The sequence below is a fragment of the Argiope bruennichi genome, chromosome 10, assembly GCF_947563725.1.
Source record: "Argiope bruennichi chromosome 10, qqArgBrue1.1, whole genome shotgun sequence".
In the NCBI taxonomy this organism is placed as follows: domain Eukaryota; kingdom Metazoa; phylum Arthropoda; class Arachnida; order Araneae; family Araneidae; genus Argiope; species Argiope bruennichi.
The window spans coordinates 94,039,417-94,061,259 of NC_079160.1; the positions used below are offsets into that span (position 1 = coordinate 94,039,417).

Genomic DNA, 21,843 nt, shown 5'->3' on the forward strand with positions numbered 1-21,843 from the left:
GGACTAAATGACGTAAATAATTATATTTTATGTAACTTGAGACAATAAATGCTCTAATAAATTATTAATGTTTAAATCTAGATCCTCCGCCTCTGTAAATCATATTTAACAGAATATTCTTGAAACATTAATATTTTAAATAAAAAGCTTTGCATTCCAATCAGCTAAATCAGTCATTAAAATAATGATTTATGAAAATTTGAACATCACTATCATCATCATCAATAAAAATGGGCGAATTTGACCACTTCATCGACGGTCTCAAAGAGGATACCCCAATCAGCGCCGATCGTTTCTTAGACTGATCGGCCTAAGATTACGAAAATGTTGTTTGTTCTACACTATTCTATTCAAAACTTCATAAATAGATCAGATTTGACAGCAGAAAATAGAAACGTTCATTTATTTATTTAAAAGTTGAAGTGTCAAGAATATTTCGCAAAATATGATTCCATAGGAACAAAGGATTGTATGAAATGTAGACCATAATTTTTTGCAGTATATTTATAGACGGAAATAAAATAAAATATTGTTATTCGCGTCATTTAAATCCTTTTTGAAAATAAAGCTAAAAACTGAATTTTAAAAACAATCCGAGAAATTTTTGTTGAATAATTCTTAATATATTACATAAATTATGAAAATTATTCTGCAGTTCACATAAGACTTAATTCCTGGACGACTCTACTTTCAGTACTCATATTTTAAAAAAAAAATGCTTGATTTCAGCTATAAAATGTTTATATTAATTGCAATTTAATCATTCTTACTTTAAATTAAAGTTGAAATTTTACGGTACTGATTGGAAATCAGAGGGATACATAGTACTTTATGGCTTAAGGCCTTTTAATAGTATGAGCGAATTATATGACTTTCAAAATTTGAAGCGGAAAAATATTTTGACGAAGAAGCTATTAAAAGACGAGGCACATAAAATATTTAATTAAACATTTTAACGAGTCTTAAGATTGCGAACCGGCTGGTCACCAAAGGCGGCTAGTAAAGAATAATCAAAACATGAAATAGGACGAATTCAACGGGATTTTGTTTTAGTTTTGTTTAGTTATATTAAGGTCCAGTTTTAAAGCAAAACTATAGCTATTTTGGGACGGATCTCGTAATTTTGAACCACGGTCAGATGACGAGGATGACACCTGAACTGGTACCCTCTCTCCAAACTTCCACACCACATCAACTTAAGAACGTTTGGCCCGTTGGATTTAGCATGCATGACAGTTCTTCGGTGGAATCGGGTCTCGAACTGGGTTCCGATGAAGAGATTTTAACAATGGGTCACCGCGGCCCCAAATTTATGGGAGTCCAAAGCTCGATCTTCTACTACATCTCGGACAAATTCAACTAGAAAAAAGAATCATTTGGAGAAAATGCAGAAAGTCGTTCAGAAAGAATAAGTAGATAGTTTGAAGACGCTCAGCATGCTTGCATAAATGTGTACTGTCACAGAACTGAAGAAAAACTGCCAGTGAAGAAAGTATTTTCATATAACATCCATACGATAGCTTAGTATATGGTTTATATTTTAATTTTTAATGTATATATATTTTTAAATTCTTCTTTGATTTTTCGCGGATCACACTTTTAATTCATGATTGATTTGTGGAAACTTGAAAACTCTTCTATTCCTCTTCTTCACATTATAACTCTTCGACACTTAGTGCAATTTCCTATCTTTGTCAGTCAGCTAATACAAGATAGAAGCATATAGCTACAGATTTCTATTAATGGTCGCATGCGCACTGTATTGTGCAGTGTATCAGTAGTCATCATATTTCAATGACGCTGTAGTAAGAATTCCGAATTTTACGTGTTTATTGGGATAAGAGAAAAATATGTTTCAGAGTCTTCTGCAACTCAACAAGCATATGAAAGAGGATATTATTTTTAAAAATTTCAAAATTATCGTCATTCTATTTTATCCCAAAATTGCTATTGTTCGAATTTTTGGAACATTCCATACTTAACCGGAAAGTACCAGTAGATTGTTATATCGATTGTAGAGAGATTATTATTATGTCATTTTGAGATTATTGTTATATTACTTTGAAATTATTATTATATTATTTAATTTTGAGATTATTATATTGAGTTTATAAATACATAACAAATTATAACAGGACAGACCTTTAAAAAAAAACTAATTTTTTGTATGACCGTAGAGAAGATACTTTTGAATTTTTAACTTTGGTTTATTCCATCCTAGAGGCATGTAACAGAAGCGATGATGAAACTAACGTCCGTTTAAATAGCGATACAAGAGCAAAAGAGACTAACATTTTTCTCTTCACTGGTTTTAACGTAAACTCTTGATAGGGCTTTCTTTGATATATGTCGATTTAGGATAGGGAAATTTAGGTATCTTTAAAGGAATGCTCTAAGCATTAAAGATTTTTATACCTTCATTCGGAGCGTGAGAAAATACAGAAGTAAGCATTTTTATAGAGCGCGTGTAGCATTAATAAAATAAAAAATATGGAACAGGATCAGGAACTAAGAGAACATTTTAGTATGAAGTTAATATGGGTTAAATTAAGATGAAAATTACCAAATTAATTAAGACTAATTAAATTAAGAGATATCATTACATATGTATATGTTGTAATTGTTATTTCTCGGAACAAATTATAGTTCTCTTTCGGTTTTATAATTAAAATATTGGATAAAGATAGAACTTAGGTCATTAAATTTAATAATTCTTAAAAAATTTTAAACAATTAGTCAAGACACAACATAAACAATATAGCACTTCGTTATGTTGACCATACCATTGCAATGTCGTATATTTCAATAAATCTCAAGCCGCCACTTTACTCTAACTATTTGTACATGATTTTTATTTTGAATTCCCTTCTATTTAGTGCATGACTTTTGTTTTGAATTCCTTCCTATTTAATACATGACTTTTGTTTTGAATTCCTTCCTATTTAATACATGACTTTTGTTTTGAATTCCCTCCTATTCTGTACATGACTTTTATTTTGAATTCCCTCCTATTTAGTGCATGACTTTTATTTTGAATTCTTTCCTATTTAGTGCATGACTTTTGTTTTGAATTCTTTCCTATTTAATACATGACTTTTGTTTTGAATTCCCTCCTATTCTGTACATGACTTTTATTTTGAATCCCCTCCTATTTAGTGCATGACTTTTATTTTGAATTCTTTCCTATTTAGTACAGGACTTTTGTTTTGAATTCTTTCCTATTTAGTACATAACTTTTATTTTGAATTTTATCCTATTTAGTACATGGTTTTTCTTTTCAATTCCTTCCTATTTAGGGATGTAAGAGATATAGATTTGTGGACTGGTGTCCTTAGTGAGATTTACAATGATGGAGCCGTTGTTGGGCCAACAGCTACTTGCGTCATTGGACTTCAATTCAATAGGCTTAAGTATGGGGACAGATTCTACTTCGAACATAGGAATCAAGCCGGGTCATTCACTTACCGTAAGTAATAACACGTAATTCAGTTTCGATATAAATAATTTATAAATAGAAAGCTTAAACGTAACCTATTAATTCAAGATATTCTTCAATGCTGCTTTGATATTATTGTGAAGCATTCAAATATCGAAAACTTTCGATGAGATTTGACAGCAACATCTTGAGCAAATATAATGCGGGGCTTACACTCGGCCAGTTATAAGATGGCCAGTAGACAGTGAATGTTCAGAAAGGCTGAAAAATGCTGTTCGTTCGATGGCAAGTAATTGTTCCGAGGGGAAAACAATATTCCGCTGTATTGTATTTTCTGTAGGGTTTTTTCCCCCTTTTTAGGCGTGGAAATATTGATTACTTATCATAGATTAATTCGAACGTTTTTTGCTCTTTGTTATTTCTGATGCGAGGTTGTGTTTTTATTTTTCATTCTATTTACCATCTTTTTTCTATAATTTTTCAAATTTAAGTATGTTTACCTTTTTTATTATTCCATCATGTTTCTTTGTGTAAATATCCACTATTTTAATACGATACGCAGTGAAAAAGAAAAATTCAGCCTCGCCAAAACGGCAATTTATAAGCAAGCATGGAATGCCTGAATCTATTTATGAAATTGTGGCAAATATCAATCAGTCCCTTTCTGCGCATGCGCTGCCTTCAAGCCGTCTTATAAATGGCCTAGTGTAAACCTAGCTTAATACGTGAAGTATCCAGAAGTTAAGTTCCGTTAAACAATTTAAAAAAAGGAAACGGTTATTAGAAAAGCATTCTTATTTAATAATGAAATACAATACTTAGACTATTTCTTAACATCCACCATTTTTGAAGCATTTTCAACAAATCGTAATCAATCAATCGATGATCATCATAAATCTTCGGAAATCATCATCAATCAGAGACCACCACCCAATTCCTTGTACATACTTGAACATTTTCATACCCTTTATTGAAATTTTATATCTATCTCCCTACCATAGAATCTCTCATCACATTTTGTTCATGAACTTCATAAATTTATCTGTGAATTTTAATGAGTAATTTTAGTGTTCCAAGCATTAAAAATGCTGATGATAGAACGTCACTCTCATGCGGCGAGATATTTAATTCTTTTATACATTTTAAACACTCAACAGGCAGACGATTCAATACTCATTGATCTAAAAATGCCTTCTATTGTTAGTCAATGACTCAGTGAATGGAGAGCGCATGCGTCAATTTACGCAGCAGAAATTGAAAACGGAACTTAATTTCTGAATATCCATTGTACAATCTTTCTTAATTTAAATTATAATGAAGCTACTAAAAATAAAGTTACTATATCGTAATATTAACTAAAAGGAAAATATTAATGTGTGATTTTGGTATAGCTCTGTCATATTACCATCTAATTTTGAAGCGACTTGAGAGTTATTTTAGAACGAACCTTGTAAAAATTTGCCACAGACGTTTCTCTAAACAACATATAACAATTTCAGATGCTCAATTATATGAATAATAAATTCTTCTGATATTTCTGAATATTTCCATACATAGTAAGAATATTAGACTGAGCATTTTTACCAGTTGTGAAATAAAGTCATTTTTTTTTAAGTTGTGATAAATTCAGCTTTTTTTCTTGTTCTTTTTAAACTTAAGAAATCGAGAAAGATGGAGCTTACAACGCTTGCACAATAATGTTGCCAACACTTTTGTAATATAATTATACATTATTTAGCTGCGAAAGAACATTGCTCTTTTTTCAAGTAATCCGAAAGACTCTATTAATATTTTCTTTCCTTCTGTAGGAATTCTTTGATCTTTGAATTAGATGAACATATAAATAAATAGTATAAATTGAATTAGATGAACATATATGCATTTAACCAATTTTCTGAAATATTAAGAATGCTTCATCCATAGAATTCTTAAAAAACATGCATATAAAATGTCACAAATCACAAATGTCATGAATCACAAAAGAAATAACTATTTAATTTTTTTGACCAGAAATTTTGTGATTGTGAATTTTTAAAATTACCAATCATTAAAGTTTTCTTTCTGTCAAAAAATATTTTCACGAATTTTGTTTTACTTGAAAAGAATCTCCCACCGTGGGGAGCACCTCAGAAATGAAGATAAAAAGCTTCCGGTATGGTAGCTGGTTCTCGCCACCCTGGGGAAGGGGGGGGCACAGAAATGATGGGGATCGGCTACATCCTATCGATGACGGGACGTACTTCCCACCGAAAGGGTTGTGTCTTGACCGATGATAGCTCTTAGGACTCAACCATAATTCCCATCAGTGTTGGTAGAGGCGGCCCGGTCATTCAGATTTTTCCGTGCGCCTTCGGGTGGGTGAGAGTATGCGGTTAAAGTTACTAGAAAAGAAAAATCATTCAGGAGCAAACCAACCGGAAACCAATAATCAAGTGATGGATTTCGGATTCATTATCGAAAACTTTATCTTAATATAATTTGCCATTCAAAATGTTAACAAATTCTGCAAGTTATCATATTGCACACAATTCAAAAAATATTTGTGTAAAAATGTAACAATTAAAATTTTTGCTAAAAAATTTAAATATATAAAGTTATTTTGAAATTATATTTGAATTTATGTTATACTTAAATTTATTTTTATTTCCTTAAATATATAAGCTTAATTTTCTTAAATATCTAAATTGACTTTTATTTTTTTCGTATTTTTTTTATTCCCAAAGATTAAATAATTATTTTTTAAACTGTTTCTAAAACCTATGAGTGTGATTTTTCAGTTGGAAAATTTGCTTTCAATGAAATAAAGAAATATTATTTATGTTGTTTGTGTCGATGAATGCACTGATGAAAAAAATTATAAACATAAATTTTTATACAATCCCCAAATCGTATTAATGATATTTAGTAAAATATTCTTGACATGCTTAAACAAAACAATTCCATTCGTCTTTGATCGAAATTTTCCGAGTTATCAGCCTTTATATTTTAATACTCTCGTCATCTTGAGCAAATATACATTGACTGATATTCCCACGATATTATTTGAAATTTACTAGAAAACTTCATTATTCTGTCTGCTTTAGAAACATGAGAATAGATTTTTTTTGTTTGTTTTTTGCTTTTTTTTTTAGTTTTCCCCCCCCCTTCTTTTTTTTTTTTTTTTTTTTTTTTTTTTGTATATGAAGTTATACATGAAGAAAGTATATTGTAATCGCCAAAAAAAAAAAAAAAAAATCGAAATCAAGAATTTGATGATTTATTATATTTCAGCACATTTTTCAAAATATATTTCGAATATATATATCGAATATGTGAATATGATATATCAAAATATATATATCTACTCTGTGTATACGGTATATGAAAATATATATATCGACTCTGTGAATACGATATATCAAAATATATATATCTACTCTGTGAATACGATATATCAATATATATATATATATATATATATCTACTCTGTGAATACGATATATCAAAATATATATATCGACTCTATGGATACGATAATTCAAAAACGCTTTAAGTAGATGAAATTTGATATATGGTCTTACACCAGATGGTTTTTCAAAATTTTTTCGAAATCCAATCAGATTAAGGTTTTTCTGTTAAAGTATCATGTTCATTGCTACATAAAGAGCTAGACAAATAAAATTTAGTTCACAGGTTTAGTATCTAAATTTTAGAATCGTTTCAACATTGGAGCAAAATCCATAAAGGGATCTATCGATCTGTACTATTTTATGTGTATAAACGCAATAATAAAAAAATTACTGCAAATGTAATTCATAATATCTAAATTCCATATTTTTGTCAAAGTTTGAACTAAAATATCTGACAACCTATCAGAGAATACTGTTTTGTATTTCCCCGTGCTTATAAACCCAGCAGCTTAAAAACGCAATGACTAAAATAAATGAAATCAGCCATGTGATCTTGAGAGTACAATTATAGTTGCATATCAGGTTTTAGTTCAACCCATCGAATGAAAATGGCATCCAAAATCTATTTTTGATTTTCTGGTGCCTGTATATCAACCACAGACCAGCGATAAACTGCCCGAAACACCTCACTAAACAGTAATTATTGCTCGCCAGTGACATGGCGTTAGTATGAAAATATCGGTTGTATGTACTAAACTATGAAACATAAATTTCTCTGAGAATAAAACAGTGAGTATTCGTGAGTTCATAGCCTTACCAAATGCCCAGAATTATAAGCAGAGATGAAGAAAAATCACCTTTTTTAGACAATATGCGAATAAAGTAAGGAGAGACCATTCTCACGCGTTGGTTATTGGAACAAAAATATTTTTCTAAATATAATTAATAGCAGACTACTGAATAATGTAAACACAGCGTTTTCTTTAGCCCTTTCGGGACGAGAGGCTTCTATCCTATACACACGCACTGGACGCACGCGAAAAGAATCATCCCACAGGACGGGGTTTTGCGTCGCTAAGCCTAACTTTGAAAAAAATCACAAAAAATAAAGTTTGTCATCACGTTGTCATTTTTTGGTACCTTTTCAGTTTATTAGTTAATTCATAATCCGAGCACATTCTTCCGAAAAATAGCGTTTTCTTGCAATATTAAACCGAAACCAAGGCTTTCCGTAATAAAAAGTGAAATGCGTCCTAAAGCTAAGCGAAATACGAAAGAACTGCCGATAAACCTCAAAAAGATTAATTACAGTAACAGTAATAACGGAAAAAGAAGAAAAGTATTCGGTGGGAGATCAGAAACACAAATGATTCTATCAAGTGGAAATTTACGCAACACAGCTCTGTTCATTTATTACTTTTATCTCCACCCCTCCCCTAGCAGCAGCTGATGAGTAAAATAACAAAGTCAGGTTAAATATGAGAAAACTGAAGGTCAGAATACTAAAATTACATTTATTTCAAAAGTAATGGAGTCATCTAGTGGCGTTTAAAAATTGTTCCATTTCAAAATGCACATATGCATCATCGCCCCATGAGTTCGATTTCCAGAAATGCACGGCTGGTACGATCGGCTGTGAGAGACGTTCGTAGGTGATGCATATATGACACAGCCGTCGCGAAAAGGTTAGAAAAGTATTTATAAACTCAAAAAACAAAATATGATCTTTTATAACGTGTAAGACATTTTTCAGACTGGAAGTATATGGCTTTTTCTGTGGTTTTGAAATTAACAGTTGGGTTATGATTACATTGAATACCTTATATCATATCATTTTCTGATCGAAGTGGAATTAATTTTACTCTAAATATCCTGTAATTGTTTTTATATTTCCTTACTAATATATTATTTGATTTCATAATTTGAAAATAGAACAAATGCAGGAGTTACGAAAAATGACTTTAGCTAAAATCATCTGTTTGAACACTGAAGTGAAAACGATGCCACTAAATGCAATGCTATTCAATGACAGAAAGTAAGTATCAAGCAATTTTTTGCCATCTATTTTATCAAAACAGATTCAATTTCATAGCAAAAATGTAATTATTTTTCTTAAAGCTCTGGAAAGGAATCGAATTGGGGGCACTTTTGGAGAAACTATGGGAAGCCCAGCTTTAGAAGAAAGACGTAAAAAAAATTACCTCCATTTAGCTTTTAACTTCTTGCTATTGCACTTTTCTTCTATCTTAACGAAGCCATTTCAATTGGCATCACAGGAAATGCAATTGCACTTCCCATTTATCATCTATCTGCACGCTATCAAGCTATTCTGTGACGTCACTTCCTTTTTTTTACTCCACTTATGCGATGGATTCCAAAACAAAATTGATGCAACTTATTTGATGCATCTCACATGAAGCCAAAATCTATTCCATTGGAATACTTTTATTATTATTTACTTAAATTTCTTATTTGTGTTTTACTTGCTGCCAATATTCAATTAGCACTTGCGTGGATATCTCATTATTTGCAATTCAACTAAACTGAAAGAAGACTTTCAGAATAATCAATTTTATAATGACATTCGTCAATTGGGTAAAGGTTTGTCATTGTTGAAGAAAGAAACTAGAGTGCTGTTTTCTAGAGGTGTTTTAATATGCATTATCCAAAATTAATGTACCAATTCTCAGCAATAATTGACACATCGTGCTGAAGTTGGCTGCTAAAGGCTTTCTTGATTTTTCTCTAAGCAAGACACAAATGTGGGAATTGCGGACATGTCCTCTAAAACTGTAACTTAATGGACATTAATATGCATTTGTGATACATAAATCTTCTTCCTGAAGGGCTTATCTAATCTCTTCAAAGTCATTGTGATCAATAGAAGGTATTGAAATTAAATGGTATCTACCTTTTCAGTACTTCAAAGACTTGGCTCGACATGTTTGGATAAGTGAAATTAAAATCACTGGCTCGACAGGTTTGGATAAGTGAGATGAAAATCACTGGCACGACAGGTTGGATAAGTGAGATTAAAATCACCGGCTCGACAGGTTTGGATAAGTGAGATTAAAATCACTGGCTCTACAGGTTTAGATAAGTGATATTAAAGTCACTGGTTCGACATGTTTGGATAAGCGAGATTAAAATCACTGGCTCAATATGGTTGGATAAATGAAATTAAAATCACTGGCTCGACAGGTTTGGATAAGTGAGATTAAAATCACTGGCTCGACATGGTTGGATAAATGAGATTAAAATCAGTGGCTCGACAGGTTTGGATAAGTGAAATTAAAATCACCAATACATGATGAAACTAGCAGACCATGATTAATAATCGATCCCGTGATTATTAATACCTGAAAAGGGTGGAATGACAGAGTTCATTCAAATACGTCAAGCATTTTCTTGTGTAAATTATGTGAGTAATGCAATGGATCATAATGGGGAGAATTATTCTTATTCGCAGCTTTACCAAACTTTCATTTTGAATGATCTAAACTGTACATTCACAAAACCACGCGATTTCTGATAACAAATATCCCGAGCGGAATTTAATACACCTTTTCGCATTCTATTTTGTATTCTCAATTCTTATTTTAGAAAAAAGTAAAATCATCTGAGTCTGAATACCTCTTTTAAAGAATAACATCGTTAGACTATGAAGTATGTTAGTATTTGAAACTTTTCCAGTACTGGAATAAGAATGTTTTAAAATGTTATCTTGCTGTATATTACCTTCATATTACTGCATGCCATGGGAAGTTGAGATACGCTATCTCTGATAAGTGCCATTGTTTACTGAAATCTTTTTGAACTATCCTAAAGGCATAGAATGGTTTTTTTCTAGCTGTGGTTGCCTTCTTGAGATAGATTAAGCATCAACAATTATGAAAACTATAAAAGGGACCAGCAAAACAGACAACTTGTGATATTGCCGGTAATGAATCAGTCTGGTACAGTCAATAAAGTTTCTAACGGACAATGCACTATCTTTATCTGCATTATCCCAAGAGAAAAACGAGCTTGCTCTCGTCTTCATTATTAGCATATTCAAGTGATCTTCTGAAATGTTTGTTACTTCCTGGAATTCAGATCCTTTTGCCATACATAAAATACCCATTCCCAATGTTATGCTGGACGTTTCTCTTTTGATTCTCTTATAAAGTTTTAAAGATTAGCCCAGTTCTTCTTCTTTCTTCTTCTCTTGTTGTAACTTTCTGTTGTTGTTTATATCACTTGTCATAGACAAGCTCCCTCAAGAAGTTACGATTTTTTTTAAGCCGAGTTTTAGCGTCTCTTCTTTTAGTAGCGTCATCTAGGGATAAGAGTATGTCATATCTACTGATGTGTTACAGCCTTTTTCATGGGCTGACTTCATTCACTCATCCACAGATCGTAATTTAGACCTGAATGATCACCTCTGATCCAGTACCCCCAATAATATTGTCTCGACCTGGAGGACTTTGTGGCAGATTTATACCTACACCAGCCACCACATACAAGGAGAGCTTTCGATCAGAGGAGTTCGAACTCACAACCCAAAGGATTGAAATTCAACGCCCTACCAACCAGATTATCCCGCCTGTGTACCTTCTTTGAAATAACAAACAGTGTTACTTCAGTTTGTGATCTCTGGAAAACGTTATATGAGCTTTTACCTTCCTTTGTTCCTAGATTTTCAAATTCAAAGGAAACTCTTCATTTTCCTGACCAATGGAAGCTGGAATGAGTATGAGAATTTATTCATAATAAGATGTAACAATTATTTCTTTTGAATTGGTAAAAAGAATTACAATAGTGGTTAATTCTTGCAAAACTTACAAAAGAAATGTACTAATATTAAGAAAATTTATGTTCCTTGAACATTTTTAGTACGGGAACTACTGCTGAAACTTCCTCGTCAAATTCATGAAACTCATTCGCGGTAGTTTTATGCCCCAGAAAATGTGTTTCATTTTGAAAAAATGATTCATCCTAAAATATTCTTTTTAAGTTCATTGAAAAGTTCCATTACTTCCCATTTTTCTTGTATCGTCCATAAAGTCGTTAACTCTTCCCTTGGCCTGAAATAATTTGTTTGGTAATTCTACCAAACTGCAAGTGCCCCATTCATTCCGTCATAAATCTCTTGAAAATGTATAATCCCTTCAGTACATTTAATGTAATATGTTTCTTACTTCGTGTGTGGAATTTCATTTGAAAAATGCATATTTAAAGTGTAAATTCGGATTTTTTTTCTCTTTTTTTAAACAAGCATACATTCTCTTGAATTTCTATATGATATAATGACTTTATTAATTAGGATTTCATCCAATTTTCGCACTACTTAATTAAATTGGGGTTTAAGGTTATCCGCTAACCTCCATATGGAGTACAACAGCTTCATTAAATAGGTATTTAAAGTGCGGATTGGAATTCCCACCAATTTTACCTATAGAATGAAATGGATTTATTAAATTGGGATTTAAGTTTGCTGGATAATTCACAGATAGTCGTATAGCGCCGTTTACAATCGATACTACTGGCGTTTTTCATTCAGAACTTTCAACTTTTTCTGTGATAACCATTGTTTTATAGTCTGTCAATCTTATTTTTAACAGTATCTTTTTATGGATAATACTCACATCTTGCAAAATAAGTTTGAGAGTGGGTTAAATAACCTATGAAATTATAGTCCTGAGTTTCATATTTAGTTATTTTTCCAAATTTATCACTGAAAAAATCTTTATGGTTGGTTGGTTGGTAGTTAGTGTTTTATGGCGCAAGAACCATACTTGATTATATTGCTCCAAGCAAATGGTGAAATAATAGACCAAACTATATATATAAAAAAAAACACATGATAAAATATAAAAGCAAAAGTTATCAACATACAAATTCCAAAAAAAAAGTTCTAGTACGTACAACGTTAATAAATTTAAATGAAACAGTGGTATAAAAACGCATTACATTGAAGCAACGTAAAAATCAGGCGTTAATGAAAGCTAAAAGTATTAAATACATGTGTAAAAGCTAATGTATTTTTAAAATTTAAAGATGTTTGGGTGTAATTTTTCACCCACAAGATCTTGTAAAGTTAATGACGATGATTTAAAAAAGTTTAAACGAGAGGAATTAAAAGATGGGCACTCGATTAAAATATGATTAATGGTAAAATCCACATGACATGCAGGGCACTTTGGTGCCGCCTCGGAAAAAATCTTTATATTCCTTGAAAAGTTCATTATTTCTTTTAGTTGTTCTTCTAACTGCCCATAAAATGCTGACCAATCCGATTTCATAACGCCTAAGAGAACAACAATGGTATCCAAATTTTCCTTACCGATTTACAAATTCAAAACTTAATTCTTCTATTCGAGCATTACGATGATATAACATATAAGAATCAATGAATCACTTTTAAAAATTTGAGAAACTAGATTTGTTGGTTATCTTTATTTATCTAAAGTTTTATTTTAAAATATTTAAACTTATTACACTGAACGCTTCAGCCTTAGTCAAATCCATAATATGATTTTTTCTCAGTTTTCAAATTAATCATTATTGGAATCCTTTTATTCTTTCTTCTTGTAATACAATTTCCTTAACACTTAATCCAAATAGTAGAATTTTGTTTTTGTGCTCATTATTATCATTTAAACTAACTTGCTTTCGCTAGATTGGTTTATCTTGATTTTCCCAGCAACTAACATGGTGCTTGAATGTGCCCAGTGTTTGAAAAAAAAATATTTTCTAATGACAAATTTGCATTTTTCTTTTACAACTTCTATATCTGTGCAGCGGCTGCAAACCAATAGTGTCTTTTGCTTTATGACAAAATTAGAATTTTTTGTTCTTCAGTATTTTTTTGTATGCTTTGTCATTGTCACTTGTAACATAATATAATTTATCCATTTTTTAAAAAAATTCCGTTACTACTATTATCTGCAAAGCGTTTTCGAGATCAATATTACCTTCTTTAAATAGTCGATTTAGCACTAGATTGTCCGGGATTTCGATTCCCTAAAACGTCCGCCGGTGTCATTTCGACCCAGCGATATAAAATATATAAGATGATTGTAATAACTAAATAATTGCAGGACTACTGTTCAGTAGGGTTCAGTTTTAAGACTTTTTAATATTATTTCATGTAATTATCATACATTATGACCCTTTATATCATAAAAAACTGTAATAAAACAAATTACTTAAAAAATACTTCAGCTTCTTCGCAGTCACTTTCACGCAATCTTATGTCTTCATCGGAATCTAAACTCACCTCCATTCGATTCATTCTCAGAAAGCTCTCGCAACAAATTAGCAATTTATTCAGGGCTTAGACCTTTTCTACGAGTCATCGTTTCAAGGTGCGTGCTTTGCACAAGGTTCGAAAATCGAATGAAATTTCTTTCATGAGCATGTAAGCAAATGCTGCGAAACGAAACGCTTAGACACAACAATTTTAGAATAATTGATTCATTTCTGCTGTGAACCCAATAACACTGCATTCAAGGTCACTCAAATGTGCGATAGTATTTTAAGAAGTTTGTTTAACCTAGTGAACAATCGTTTATTGAATGACAGTTATTTATAATGATAAATTGTCTTGGTGTCGGAATGACACCAGCGGACGTTCTAGATATATTTAGTTGCAAAATATCTCCTAATTAACTTAGAACTACAAACCATTTTCTATTTAATCACCATGAAAAATGATTAAAAGTTGTAAAACATTTTCAAATTCCCTGCTAAAATACGGAAAGGAGAACAAACTAAGTCTCCGGTGTCCAATCGACACCAACGGACGCTCTAGTGTTAGTCCTGTTTTATCAAATAAACAATTTTAAAAAAACATTGCTTAATCTAATATTCATCATATTATTATGATAATCGAAATTTATGGTAAGCAATCTGAATTCCGGAACATATATGTTTATACTTCACCTTTAATTTCCTTATCGATTTAAGAACTTTTAGCAAGAATGCAGGATTCAAAGCTTATGTTCCTGATATTACTTAACGGCATCTTTCGACCTATTCTGTAATTTATTCAGGAGGAATATCAGAAACCAGCAAATATTTTTAGCTACTGATACAGTTCAGCACTCAGAATGAAATAAAGACTTAATTTCTTCTATATTTGGTCAATTTTGAACATCGTATAAAATCGTTAAATTAAATGTATCGTTTGAAATCGTTCAAAGTTACATTTTCTTTGAACAATTCGAAACGATAATTTCGAAACATTTCCGAGCGGGCTAATCATTTTTCCCCCCAAGATTTTTTTTATTAAATTTATAACCTAAATTGGAAAGAAGAATTATTTTTATTTTCGATTAGTGATTTTAACAGATTTTTAAAAAGTAAATATGATTGTTTATTTTTTCAATGTTTTAAAATAAAAAATAAAAAAATTATTCAATTTAGGACAAGCAGGCAAAATTCTTGATCTGTCCTTGAATAATCTTATCTGGACAATAACCACCTTTAAGCATTGCACAGAACTTCATTCCATTAGGAAATACTTCCTGATTTCTGATGAAATGAAGTTTAGTTTAATTTAGTCATATTAAAGTCCCGCTTTAAAGAACACTACGGCTATTTTGGGATGGTAATCGTAATTTTGAATCGCGGTCAGATGACGACGACGATACCTGAGCTGGCATCCCCAGTTAGAATTATTTTAGAGGAAGGAGATATATTCGTCATTTAATATAATAGAAATAATAATAAAAAGATTTAATGACGATTCTTGATGCTCTTCTTGAGTACAAATAATGTTGCTAATGATGTACAAATATTTAATCATTTTTTTTTCTTTCTAGTAATCCTTTGATATACTGCAATTATGCAAAAGGTGTTGATCTATCTTACTGGAGAGAGTAAAATGTTCAGAAAATGCTGTTGGTAAAATAATTTGTATTAAAAAAATTTTGTAATAATTGAAATATTTCTCGGATAATTTGGATTTGTAAATTTTTATGTATTTGTAAAATAAAAAAATTTTTTTAACAAAAAGGCCTTGGAGTTCAAGTTTTGTTTAAAGAGAAAATATTTTGTTTGCTTTATTTTGGATACTGATACTGCGAACATTTACTTGGAAAAAATAATATATATTTACGCTGAATTAAATTTACTTCCACAACATTCTGTATCGATTTGGAAAAACTTTTGATGCTAAATTTTTCATTCTATATACAAGTAAAGATTATATAAATATTTCATATGTTTAGTTAATAAATCTTATCTCACAGTAAAGATAAAATGTTAAAATAATCATAATATATTTTGACTTTTTTTAAAAAGAACCAAAATACACAAAAAAAAACAAGATCAGTGTTTTTTCTTGGTTAATTTCTTTTGTGTTTCTTGATATATATTTTTTCATGGTATTTACTTCTACAGCAGTGCGTTAATTTTGCTATTTTTAAAATTATTTATAATGTAATATGAAATAACAATACTATATGACCAAAAGGATCCAATCACCATAGGACTTATACATTGTTTCGAATTCTTCCACAAGACTGGACGAGCTACCCTTAAAATATGTGAAGAACATGCTTAAGTTCAAATTTTACAGCGAATATTTCGTCAACTAACCAACTAGAAATTGATGATAAAGGAAATAAATTTTCATAAAAAGAGCACGTATAATCGGCAAGTCATAATGATTTTTCTAAACAACCCAAAATTTTATCACATGGTTTTGGTTATAATATGAAATTTTCATAAAAATTATATGAAACTTTTAAAATATTTGATAATGTATCGTCGGTATTTCATAATAAAATTTGAAAAAAAAAAAAAAAAAAAAAAAAAAAAAAAAAAAAAAAAAAACCTCTGAATATTGAAGAATTATTAGTATTCATTGTAAATAATTTTAAACTCTTTAAGTACTTAATGTATCTATTTTTTTTTTCTTATATGATTTCAAAATCATATATATTAGGCAATTTATACAAAATTTCCAACTGAATACCATTCAAATTCAAAAAGATATCTTCCTTGCAACAAATTTATTTTTAAAAGAAGTTAAATTGTGAGGTGTGTGCCACAGATTGATGCTCTTAAACCTGTATCTTCAACTAGTTATGTTAAATTTTACAAAGACTGTAATTTTGCTAATTATTCCTGCATGTTTATTAATTGAATGCATAGTTTCAACTGCATCAAACTAAACTTCGTGAATAAAATAAATTTCATTATTTTACATCCATTATTTTCGCAAACAATCGAATTGTAATTGTTATACACTGCATGATTTAAAATATCTGTCCAAATGTTGTAAAAATGTTTATATTAATAACATAAAATTTTAATAAAATCACTAAGAAAGAGACTATATATATATATGTTCATTACTTTATAATTTTTTTCAACACTCACGATGAGAAACCCCATTAAATAATATAGAACATTATTATTAATAACAATTTTTGTGTATGGCAAAAGCAATGGTAGTGATAATCATTAGAATAATCTTATTTGCTTTGTATACCATTTTTGATGAGAATTTTTAGAAGTATGCAAGTATACATTTATCATATAAGTTTGTAATTCTATTATTGAATGCTTTTAGAAATTTGAGGGAAGAAAATGTGAAAAAAAGGATTCATTTTTAAGCTATCACATATCTTATTCCTCAAAACAACAGTCTGAGCAACAGTAAATATGTTAATGGTCCAGTAGCCATAACACTATATAATAAAATTGTAAATAATACGTTTTTTTCCGGAATTTTTAAAATTCATAATTAAACTCTTTTAACAGATCAAGTTCAGTAGAAACTGTAAATGGAACAAGTTTCAGGATTTAAAATCCTTGGAATCATAGTTTTATTCATTTCTTGAATTTGTTTCCATAGACATAGAATGTATATTTCGCAGACAGATGGGAAACTTGAAATATAAAATTATTTCCCTCTTCTGAAGTAATTATAAATATGAGCAATTATTTTCACTTGACATGAAATAAGTTCTCTGTCAGATAGAGAATTACTGATATTCACCTTGTATCATTTTGAAATTAATACTATTCACAACTTATTTCCTGAAATAGGAATGAGGGTAGTTGAAGATGCCTCGTGCAAAGAAGGAAGCATTGATATCAGTTTGTCTTTCTTCTTTTATATGACATTTTTTAAATATGCCAACATTTCCAGAAAGCATTTTTTTTTTGTCTTCTATATAACCCTTGTTTGATATATTTGCTATAAAGAATGAGTAGAATTTATGATAGAGTTAATCATTTTACAATGCAATTGGAACAAGATTTTGTATAAATATTTCAAATAAATTATTGAATCCATGAATCAAGAATCCTTTTAATTAAATAAATGTTGGTTGGATGATACTTATAATTTGATGTCACCTAACTGATACTGACAATTTGATGTCATCTATTTGATACTGATAATTTGATGTCAGCTAATTACATATTTCATTGTTTTTTATTATGTACAAGTTAAAGTTCTTGAATGTTGATTCCAAAGAAATATTTCACCCTATGAGCCCTGACTGCCCGATATCGCCCCATTCGATAGGCGCCTGCTTCAGGCGCTTTCGAGTGGTTAAATGAGTTTAAAGGAGCACTCGTCTAGAAATACCTTTCGCCCCTTAAACTTATTTAACCGCCCCAAAGCGCCTGAATCAGCCACCTATCGAATGGAGCGGTCAGGACTCATAGGATTAAAGCAGATTGTAGGTAAAACTGGTAATGCAAAATATCATATGTGCATATATGTATTGCAAAGTATAAGCATATAATTTAAACGCATCAAATATTTTAACAAATTTAACCCCGAAGTTATGACTAAGATAGTTGTGAAAGGATAAAACTACAGGGTTGTGTAAAAATACTTTTTTTATGCAAAATAAAATTTTCTATTTATGAAGTCTACAATAGAATAAGAATTTCAGAAAAATAACTTTAATTTAAAAATTATCTTTATATAAGATTTTAAAGCTGGAAACACATAGTAATATTAACTATTACTGAATAACTATTACTTAATTATTACATAATTTAAGCAAACAAAATTAATTTATAACGCAAGAACTACTAAAAATTTCGGAATGGAATTTGACACTCACTTATATATAAAGGCATATTGGGCCCAAAATTTTGAAAAATGTTTCTGTAATGGAAAAATTCCGTGATACTAACACTTTGTTAATCAACTTAATTAATTACTTTTTCGACCTATATAAACCTGTTTTCTTGAATAATTTTCAGCGACACCAAACATAACATAAAAAGTCATAAACATCACGAAAACTCAGATTTTTATTTTCAGAGGCCCGTATATGAAAGTAATGAGAAACCGTATATGCATTTTTGGAGATAATTTCTTCTAACGATTGAAACCAGAATTCGAATTATAACATAAAAAAGAAAGGATTACAATTTTAGTCATAAAATAATCTATCAAATTTAATTTATTTAAATTGTTACGACTTAACTTATGGCATTTATATGTATGTTAAAGTAAAGACAGATAGTTAATTTCTTGATGGACTCAGTTCTAAATATGATACGTATCAATATTTTATGTGCTGAATCTTTCTATCACAATTTATCTATCTAGCTTTTAATGTTTTAAAATTATCGTGTTCACCTGTACCTTTCAGTAAAATCAATTTCCAATCAATTCTTTAATTTTTCAAGATTTTAATGTTATAGTAATACTTTTTATTACTTCAGTCATATTATTTATTTTCAGGCACTTAGTGACTATACTAAATGCATTTATTTTCGTACATATTCATTGCTATTTATTTTAATTAGGTGAAAATTTTCAAAATAATAACTAATCAAGTTTAATAAATTGTCATACACTGAGTTTTTGAATTAGAAGTATGAATATTCTTTAAATTTTCTAAGTATTGCTTGTGACAATTCTTTAGAATACTCATGCTGTTTTCATTATCTCTCATCTTCTTTCATTTTCGAAGCTCTATTTTTATAAAGTTGATGGGAAAATGACGGAAGAGCTGTATTTTTTATTACTTTATTGCTTAATAAACAAAAATTTTCAACGTCTTCCAGTTTACCGACTGAAATTTTTAAAAAACCAAAGATGAGAAAATTAATATTTGCAACTTTGCAAATTTTATCTTCATAACCTGTCAAATGGAAAGTGAAATTTTTTTCTGAAGAGACCAATATTGCATGAAAGTCAATTTAAAGTATTAATTTAAAGTCTTATCAGTGGTTTTCAAGTATTACGATTTCTTCAAACTTCCACATCATATCAACGGAGACATTTATTGTAATTCGAGGAATTTTGTCGATTTTCACTCTAATATTCATACTAATCAAAATATTTTTAAAAGTCGCAATCTTATCTTCAAAATTAAAAAAAAAAAAAATCGCAGCTAAACTTAATGTTAACAGAAATAGTCTCCCTGAAACTTTTTCGTATACCCTCTAATAATGATGTTATCATCCCTCCTCCTACCACAAAAATGGACCTTAATAAAGGTCGTATACATCACGAGTATTCAAATTTTTATTTTCAGAGCCCCGTAAATGAGAGCATTGTGCTTCTTAATATAGCTATGCAAACTGCGTATGTATTTTAGGAACGGTTTCTTCTACCGATTGCACCCCTAATCTCAAATATAACAGAAAAACAGGATTGCAATTTTAGTAACAAAACTACCTACCAAATTTCATTTATTTTGATTTAAGTTATCGCATTTAGATATTATTTAAAATATGATGTGGAACTATATTTTAGGTGCTTTCTATAAAATCTTATAATCTATTTCTATACGTTTTGTACTTATCGTGTTCACCTGTACTCAAGTACCCCTACAGACTTCCTAAGAATGGATTTCGTTCAAAATTTGATAGAAATCTACAAATTTAGTATAAAAACCATGCACCAAATTTTGTACATTTAGATAGTACATACAATTATAATTCTCGAAAAAATACATAAATAAATAAAATAAAATTTAAGTAAATTGAAAGTCATGATTTTGATTACTGTGTATGTTTCAGATCTTCCCAAGTTTGAAAACATGTTTTTAGAACATGGTAACTGAAAAACGATTTAAGCTACATGTACGAAATTTGGTGCATGGATTTTATGCTAAATTTGAAGATTTCATTAAAATTTTGAACGAAATCCATCTGTAGGGCTACTTGAGTACAGGTGAACACAATAAGTAAAAAAGCGTAGAGGTGAATAATAAGGTTTTATATAAAGCACCTAAAATATAATTCTTTGTACATCACAAACATAAACAAAATCCTACGAAATCTGGTTTTAAACACTAGCAATAAACAAATAGCCAACATTAAAACAACAACAATAAAATTTTTATTTCTTTCTTAATTAAATTTTTTTTTCTCATTAACGAAATAAAGAGTAAGTATTATAATCTTTAAAACATTTGACTTGAGATTCTGACGAATCTCTTCGTTTTAAACTTCAATGAGTACAAAAGAAAAAAAAATTGGTATAAAGTTTCACTGTTTGTTTGCTTGTCCTGGAACGCGATAACTCAATAGTGCTTTGAGCTCGACAAATGAAATTTGGTTCATGGTATTTACACCAAATTTATTTTCTACCAAATTTTGATCGAAATCCATTCAGTTATAGTCTATATGTCCAGCTGTGCGAATGTAAATAAACATGCTAAAAGGAATAGAGCTGTAGGGATAAAATTTGGTTCATAGAATTAACATGTTATGTATAGATATCTATCACATCCGGATCCAAATCAGTCAGTTGATCGTATATTAGAAATAGAATTTTCACAAGCATGTAAACTCTATTTGCTCTATGAATTTGTGGCTACAATTATAGTTTTGTATCAAATTTTGTTTTCGATTTATTGGGGAAAAAATTCGTCTAAAACACAAATTTGATTTCCGGTTTCTATTAACCGCATGCTATGGAGTAATCCTTCTAAAAAACCGTCGAAAATCACACGATAAATTCAGTAAAAACACTAAATTTACGCCAAAGATTTATATTTCATAACCGTTCTTTGCGAATGTTATAATAAAGATACAAGCCTT

General features: G+C 29.9%; 1 protein-coding gene across 2 annotated transcripts in view; it reads left to right on the forward strand.

Moving 5' to 3' along the window:
• Positions 1 to 15,825, forward strand: part of LOC129988378 (chorion peroxidase-like) — an 86,095-nt gene extending 70,270 nt beyond the window's left edge. The window contains exons 12-15 of one of the 2 annotated variants that reach the window (XM_056096596.1): positions 3,297 to 3,466; positions 8,758 to 8,860; positions 8,944 to 9,012; positions 15,633 to 15,825. In XM_056096596.1, coding sequence (XP_055952571.1) covers positions 3,297 to 3,466; positions 8,758 to 8,860; positions 8,944 to 9,012; positions 15,633 to 15,693 — 403 coding nt within the window. In that variant the 3' untranslated portion in view covers positions 15,694 to 15,825. The remainder of the gene's footprint in view (positions 1 to 3,296; positions 3,467 to 8,757; positions 8,861 to 8,943; positions 9,013 to 15,632) is intronic. The other variant, XM_056096597.1, reaches the window with a different exon arrangement.
• The last annotated feature ends 6,018 nt before the right edge of the window (positions 15,826 to 21,843 follow it).